Below are 8,573 nucleotides of genomic sequence, written 5' to 3'. Positions count from 1 at the left end.
GTACATTCACGTTATTATTAAGAATGATCATCGTTGCCAAGTGACCGTCGTGGAATATGATTTTTTTTCCTGATTGATCGCCTTCTGTTTAAAGAGAATTCATTTACGTCTTTGGAAATCAAGCAATAAATCCATTGTCAGTGAATCGATAGCTATAAAGAGTGTGTGGGCGAAAGATACACCAACGCTCGATAATTAACGAATAATCAATCGCCTCGGAAATTCCTGGAGAAAAACACGATCACCACTAACTCAACTCGTGTTACAATCAATGATAAAATATTCGACATCATGAAGCATGAATATTAAGTATATAAAATATCAAAATAGATTTATTTTGTTTTTCCAATTATAGCATTCGCTTTCGAGCACAAGCATTATATCTATCACAGATTAATTGATACAGAAAGAAACCGAGTATTTCAATATATTAATATTTGTACATGCTTTTATTTACAATTATTTATATTTGGCTATTTATTAGAGGAAGATGTCTGGTGTTGGATTTTTTTAATCGTTTCCATGAGAGCAGACTTTAGGGAACCGACGGACGAACTTAATTCTTTACGCAGGCGTGAAATATCATCATGTAACTTCCCCAATGTGACATTCGGCTCGTTACGACTTGTGCCTGAAAAAATATGTAGGGACGATATCAAAACATGAAAAATAACATGTATACTTTTTCACTCCATTAGGAATTAATACATCATCAAAATATTCATTGTAGAACGCAGTCATTTTACTTACACGTCTGTTCTGAAATGATGATTATATTTTCAATGTCCTTGATCTCCTTGAAGAATACTTTCAACGCTTTTACCAAAACCGGATCGATTGTAGATTTCTGAGCAGGCGGTTTATGAATTTGTTCATTCGCCTCTTTTACGAGTGTAATATCTTTGGACAATCGGCGAGAAAATCGCCTTTCGGGACTGACTAACGGCATACTCTTTATTTCAAGAGACGGGCGTCTATCAGTGACGGGAATATTGACATCGGGACTAAAAACATGAGGCGGACTGATCGAAAACTGTCGGTCAGGAGACCTATTCGTGAAGTAAACAGAGGGACTGAATGCGTTCATGTGATCGGTCAGCGACGTTCGTCCTTGATTATGACGGATATTATGAGGATAGTTGTCTATTTTTGGTAAAATAATTCCTCCTTTATCACGATGATCTTCCGTGTATATGTATTCTTGTATAGTCATACTACTGGCGTTAGCTGAAAGTTGAAAGCCGAACATTCGTTATCATTCGAATTATGAACAGACTCGCTTATGATGCCATCTATACACAATCCTGATGTCGAGAGTACAAAATATACAGTTTGATATCTTTTTACTAATCGAATCATTGCCGGTTTAAAGCCAAATCATTTTCAAACTAACATGATTTTGAGGTCACTAGATTTAGACCAAATGGATTCCTGGCTGGTATTTTACTTACAGGGAGTTCGGCGCCGACCTACATTGGTCATGTGGTGCGCGGTCTCTTTCAGTTTACCCATTTCATCTTTCAGTTTCATATTTTCAGATTTAAGAATTTCGCATTTCTTATTCAACCTTTCTACTTCATCAATCTGTCAATAGAAAATTAATTCGACTCAACGAATAGTGGAATCTTGATAATTTCTAAAATCTATTAAAATCATTCAATAGTATACCTTGAGCTTCAATTTCAACGCCAACTGATCTCCCGAATAACCAACCTATAACGAAGATGAATATTTTATCGGATTGAATTTATTAAAAGAAGCTGAGCATGAATCGTCATAGGCTGTCAAGTTATTTTTGCTTTGGTTAGTTTTGTCGGATTTAGCAATAAAATTGATCTACTAAAAGCAGTAAATTTGGCCAGTTGTAAATACCATTTCTGCTCCATCTCCTTCGGACGAAAAACAACTATCAGTTGCGTCATCTTCTTCTGTGAGAGCTGCAGTTTCTGCATTATCATAACTCACTGTAATACCGCATAGAAAACAGTGTTTTAACGACGAAAAACAGTTCGATATTTAGGTTAAGTCGAGGGTTGGATTTACCTTGGGTCCCCATCAGTTCAACGACTAACGCGTTGGTTTGAATGTAATTCATAATTTCGTCAGTTACTGAATGAATAGTGAATTGTTTTTTGAAATCAAACGAAAAGTTCGTTTGACCTTTCGTTATCTTAGTTCGGAACATCTTCTTGCTGTCGTAGAAATAAAATCTGGAATTTAGAAGTTTTCGTAGAATCAAAGGAACATAAGTAAGAACCATCGCTACGATAGGTATAGTTTAGTAAAACTGTTTTCTCTGGTGTACCTGCAGTAAACCCCTCTTGAATTATCTTCTCTTATCCATTTTAAGCCCATACAATCTCTTACGGATACTATCAGATCAACGCGTTTACCGATAAGTTCATCTGGATTCAGAACCATCGCTTCGTCACCAACGGGCCTTCGTAAAAACAAATTCGATCATGAAAATATCGATTCTCGACGGTAGAATGAATCGCGATCGAGAGGACTTACTTGCCGTGTTCGTCACACGGTTTGACAGCGACTTTAAGAGACGCTTCTTCCTCGCCTCGGTAATTCTGTACTTCAAAAAAGTCATCCAACTCTATACAATATGACAAACACTGTAACCAAATGTGGCAGCTGAAACAAAAACAAGAAAACACAATAATATTGACGTCACTATTTAGATATTTGTGTAACCTTGGTTCGAATTGATCAATTTTGATAAGCGTTATACCTTCCAAGAAATATATCATCGATCGGATCCCAGAATGGATCGTCTTTCCTGCTACATTCAACATCCTCGCCATCCTGCCATTTCAGATACATATCTTCAATCAGATATTTTCTGTTGATAAATTTACCCTTCGGCCACATCCACACCTTCAACAAGCGTAAATATAAGAGGAAAACTGGGTAAATATAAGGGCAGACAATTTTTAGAAATTCAGTCGATGACGTTTACACCATCGCACCTGATTGGTTGAAGTGTTTGTGACTTTCACAAGTATCTCTTTCGCTTTACTCCGTCCCAGACTATCGTGAGATGCCATATTCTTCACTGTCGGTTCAAATCGAATTCCCTTTTTCATGTCATCGCTCATCGCATTAGCTTCGTAGACTTTCGGGAGAATTGCGATGAAATCGTGAAAAATAGCCGTATTTCCGAGATCTTGTAAAGACGCAGCTGAATCGGAGTCTTTTACGTTTGTTGGTATTGACGACTTTTCGGCGAGTTCTGTTTGGAAGAAATCGTAATCGAAATCTCCATAATCGCCATCTTCGATTTTCCGTTCTTCCGGGAAACCGATGACCAAATATAGACAATTTGATCCAAGTTTTATTCGATCCTATCAAAATATCATCGAAGAGAAAATCATATTTTCCTTCCATTTCCATAATATGTCGATTAATTTAGTTGCTAATATCTTTTAGTCGCATTGAAATGACCATTATTTTAAGATACAATCTTTGAACGCACCTTGTGCTTGATTTGAGATAGTTTTGAGACTTGTTTTCCATTGATAACTACAACAGCCTGCGCTGATGCCGGTTCTACAGTAATTGTTTTATCGGATACTGAGAATACCGCGTGCCTCGCTTGAATCCTAGGAAATTAGCACCACATTACTATTTGGAATGATTTTGTGCATTCAAGATAAACGCCAATACAACGTAGCAAATACAGTTTGGTCCTTACCCTAGCCCTCTCATTTCGATATCTACGGTTTTGACACCCGGTCTTCCTACGACTTTCTTTCCTGTCGATGAAATTTAATAATTCACATTTCCGACAAGATTATCAATCATCTGTAGATGACACGAGCATCTTACCTTTGAGACAGTAACGGATTACTCCGCTTAGTTGTGGATCCTCGTTCACGTTCTGCAGATAAGGACACATATCTTCGGTCGTCGATACTTTTCGCTCTTTGCTCGTTTTATCGACACTTTTCTCCCATTCTCTCCTTAATTGACGATTTAATGATTTAAGTATGAATCAGTAGATCACAATATCCCAAATGAAACGATAAATGTAAGATTTCTACATTAACTATAAATCTTACATTTAATGATTTAAATAACGGGAACTTCCAAAGAATCGGATTCAAGTTGTATTAAAAATCTAATAATATTTCAACCATACCTCGCCTCTTCTAGTCTTTCTTCCCATGACTTGACTTGGTCATCCATCTGACGCTTGTTTTCTTCGATCAAATATTCTAATTCTATAAAAATACGTAATGAATAAACGAATCTTTTTTTCATAAATCTAAATTATTGCACGAAAATGGTAATTGTGTCCAGTTGCCAGATAGATATCTATCCCCGGACAGAAAATTAATCATATTCTCATATATGAAACGGATGAAACACGTGGCAAAAATACATTGATTTATCAGCGCTGAAGAGGACGCGACCGTGTAGGTTAAGATGGCAATTACCCTCTTGTCTGACATCTCGACCTGTTCCTCCTTGGGTACTCAACTGGCTCATCAATCTTGCATTCTCTTCTCTCAGTTCCCGAATCAATCGATCGGTCGGACTTTCGTTTATTACTGCTTTATTCTGGATGGCTTTCGCCCTGGATTTTATCATGTATAGAATGAATTAATAGTTGTTAAAATGTTCACTATTTCCAACGAAATAAGAAAATTCTCAAGAAGCGATAAAACGAACCTGTCCGCAAATTTGAGAGTAGACATAGTTTCGTCATAATTGATATCTGCTGGACTGAGAGCAGCGATCTGTAAAACATGAATTCAGTTGTTATATCAAGAATATCCATAATCGAACGCAATGAAAAGAATATTATGTACAAATTGTATCACAAAGACGAGAAAGTATAAGAAATAAAGATAAAAAATACACGACCTTAGTTGACTTTGATGATACCAGATTTCAAACCTGAATTTGTCCTTACTGGGGTTTAGATTTTTATCTGTTATCGTTCATTTCAAGATTTCTCAAAAATCAACATCAAATAAATTTTACGTACCATTATAGTTTTACTGTTCCCTCCTAATGCTGACTGCAATAATTTAGTCAGAACCGAATCTCTGTACGGTACCACTAACCCTTTCTTTTTTCCTTTCGACTCTTCGACGAGCGCGCTTTACAGAAAATTGATAGAAACAATAACGATTTGAAAACTGATTTTGAACGCGAAAATAAGAATAAGGTGGATTTTATACATTTATTTCCAGGTATTAAGAAATCCCCATCATTATTTAATGATTAGGGAAGAGCTAAAATGAATACCTAATAACATTTCCTAGTGTTGTAAGACTTAGATTAATTGCTGAACCTTCCTTCAGTCTGTCCCCCGTCGCCCCCGTTGAATCAGCACGTTCGCTTCCTGCCAAATCTACGAGATTTATCTCACTAGTTTTCGTCGTACTTTCACCGTGTTCGTTTAGAAAAACCTAAAGAAGATGAGACGAAGAGCCCGTGCGTGAATGAATTGGACGCCAGAGAGAACGTGGTAAATAGTTTCGCGTGATCATTTCTACCTGTTTAAATCTGATAGTTATGACCATGTGTGAGCGGCTGCTGGTTGCGTTCATATTCGTCGAAGCTGTTGTCCTATTAATTGTGCCTTGGTCCATCAATTCTTCTATGTTTTTGTAACTTCGCACTGGGAATTGCTGTTAATCAAATGGTAAAATGGGAATATGAAATTGATACTGGATTACATGTTATAGCAGACGCAAAACGTACTTCTGAGTACGATCATCAATTCACTTGCTTTATTATACCTTTAATCCCTCAACATAAAATCCAGTTTTGGGGTTTTGTCGAATCTTTAATCCCCCACGTTCCGGTTTTGATTTAACCAGTAGGTCTTTTACTTGTTCGTTATAAATTTCTAGCATGCTGAACGAAACCTGAATCAAAGAACATGAGAACCTATATGTAATTTCATCAAAGGGATAATGCCAGTAATAAACTTTCTCGTGCCGTAGGCCATGTTCTGAATTTCATTTAAAAACTACTTTGATTTGATATACTGAGATCTATATCGCCTTGCGCGTAGAGATATCTTATGCAAATGATTAAAAAAAAATTGTAGAAATCGATTCAACATAATGCATCGCATATACGTAATAATCATGATATACATCACTGATACATTCACAAGATTAGTAGTTATTATTTGCTCACAATTAGAGCTTACTTTCAATTTAAGCTGAAGGACATTGTCAATAAACGAAAGTAAATACAATAAAGTCATTACACATAAGACATACTGAGATAGCTTAATCTAATAGATTGAGTGACCGGTGTCATAAGTACAAGGCTAATTCCTTCCTAATTCATATATACCTGCAGTTGTTTTGTGTTATCTCTGTTCTCTTCAATTTTTTGGAAGAGTTTTTCACAGGCAATAGGGACGATACCTTTATTGGCCCCATACCCGATCATCGAATAGCTTTTACCAGATCCCGTTTGCCCGTACGCGAATAGCGCCGCGTTATAACCTTTCCAAGCGTTATCCAAAACGCCTTGACCAAGATCATTGAAAACCTTCATCTGAAAAATATGAGTTATATAGATAGGCATGATTTGAGCATCCGATGGCCAGACTACGAACTCGATGTTATTGGGAGCATGGACATAAAATTATATTGTTATTGCGTGTGCTTCAGGTAGTCACAGTACCGTATGAATTATGTATAAAATTGCAGGACGTTATACACTGGCTATACCGCGGCGGATAGAAACTGATTTAAATTTTTCATTCAGATTCAAACACATATACGGCAGCTAATTCGTGTAATTTCTGAGAGGAAAATATAATGTAAGAGAAAAATGCTGACCTGATCGGCATACAGAGAAGACGAGGATTCCGGCACACTAATTCCCGCATCATCGACTCTACATCCATCGTGTGACCAATACGAATAGTCGAACGCGAAAGTCCTGCTTTGCTTAGTTTTCGGGTGGATAATGTCTGTTGAATTCCCATGCATCGAAAGGATACATTTTGAATTCGCGTTCTTTTCCCTCTAAAGGTATTAGATATATATCATATATATTACTACAAGAAACATTCCGAAAACACGTTTGGATAATTCTGATAGTATTAGATATACGTATGGTAAATTTTCGTTAAAACGTGACTCTAAAAACATGTTTTATAAACCTAATTGGATATTGTTTCAGTGATGATTAAGATTATTTTACCTGATTGAAAGGACGAACTCTAACCGCTACTCTGACACAATCCGACATAATTCACCACGATATTCTAGTCATACCTGTATAGTACTGTAGAGTGGTATAGGTAACCACTTACAAACTGGTCGTTTGCCAAGGAAGTAAAATACTTTTATCGTTCTTATCTGTGACTGGAATTCCTGGCGAATGATATCGACGTCAGACGGAATCATGCTGTCAATAATTAATAATCGACTGGGATGTGCTAGTTTGTCGCACGGTCAATGCTTCAATTTGTCACAGGTTGAGGTATCCTCCTACAGATGTCGCACGACACATCTCTCAATACAATGACATCTCGTTCATGACTGGGGAAATCTAATAGACCAGTTCCAATATGGTTTTATCGAACTATTTTGGAAATAGTTCGAGTGACACATAGCGGCTTCGACTTCAGACTTTCGTGGCAAAATGATTACGTCATATTTACCGAATGGAATGTTCGCTTCTTTTGACTAATCAGACCTCTCAGGCTACACAGAATGGAAAGGAATGTGAAAAATCGTCGAACGATCAACAACAAAAGGAACTAATTAAACTTGACACGAATTTATAATCAATTTACAACAGAAATTACATTTTGAGCCATACACACATGCGCAATTGTATCAGTAATTTGAACTACAACATGAATTCAATTTTTTAACACTTTAATCGTAGCGTTCTCTTCGAGGTGTTTTTTGTGATGTTTCCCATGTCGTCCGCGTCCATTACGCACTCGGCGTGGATGCTGATGTTTTTTCGATACCGGCGGTGCCTTCGTAACCTCTTTTGATTTGATAACGAGTAACTTCTCTTCATATAAGATACAGCCGTCGTCAATTTGAACCCCGGCGCTACTCCAACAATCATCTTTACATGTCGCTATATCGTAGCGTTTAGTCATTTCATCGCAATAGAAACATTTTAATAAACAGTGCTCGATGAGTGAACTGCGAGAAAGATGGTCCTTCTTAATTGACGACAAGACTGCTGGTATATATGACACGAGCAAACACAGCACAGAAATGATAAAAATTGAAATTTCGTGTGCGTTCATTCTGAAATGATAAACAAATTTCATAGCTTTATAGGTTTCTACATATTCACTTAAGCCCCACTTAAGATATATCGTCGTGAACAATTTCTAAACGTAAGCCATCCATTTCTACCAAACCATAAAAATTGGATGTATTGATTTGTGGTTTACACCCTTAAGGGAAAAATGTTCTTGTCTTTGCGGTTGAAGAAGGCCTCGTTAAATTGAGTTTCGTCCCCGTGCTGTGTCGACGGTTAAGAACTCGAGACGGAAAAAATAAATTTCCAGATGAATGGTGATGTTTTAACCCGGGGTAATCTACGAGACCATC

The 8,573-nt window shown here is 37.0% G+C and overlaps 1 protein-coding gene across 1 annotated transcript; it reads right to left on the bottom strand.

Annotated features, from left to right (window-relative positions):
• Positions 1-349: 349 nt before the first annotated feature.
• On the bottom strand, positions 350-7,549 carry LOC141908405 (kinesin-like protein KIF28). Its single transcript, XM_074798450.1, has 23 exons — positions 7,192-7,549; positions 6,825-7,013; positions 6,331-6,537; positions 5,763-5,891; positions 5,517-5,651; positions 5,266-5,429; positions 5,003-5,117; positions 4,684-4,751; positions 4,449-4,588; positions 4,151-4,232; positions 3,838-3,971; positions 3,704-3,764; positions 3,485-3,611; positions 2,979-3,353; positions 2,741-2,886; positions 2,515-2,643; positions 2,306-2,440; positions 2,044-2,210; positions 1,873-1,964; positions 1,669-1,713; positions 1,452-1,584; positions 751-1,227; positions 350-631 (listed from the first exon to the last, which is right to left on the bottom strand). Exons 1-23 carry the CDS (start codon positions 7,237-7,239, stop codon positions 474-476), a joined length of 3,456 nt encoding a protein of 1,151 aa, XP_074654551.1. The 5' UTR covers positions 7,240-7,549; the 3' UTR covers positions 350-473.
• Positions 7,550-8,573: the final 1,024 nt, after the last annotated feature.

This window comes from Tubulanus polymorphus, chromosome 1 (genome assembly GCF_964204645.1).
Source record: "Tubulanus polymorphus chromosome 1, tnTubPoly1.2, whole genome shotgun sequence".
NCBI lineage: Eukaryota > Metazoa > Nemertea > Palaeonemertea > Tubulaniformes > Tubulanidae > Tubulanus > Tubulanus polymorphus.
The sequence above is the reverse complement of the archived record's forward strand: the minus strand, read 5'-3'. Positions and strand labels throughout refer to the sequence as shown.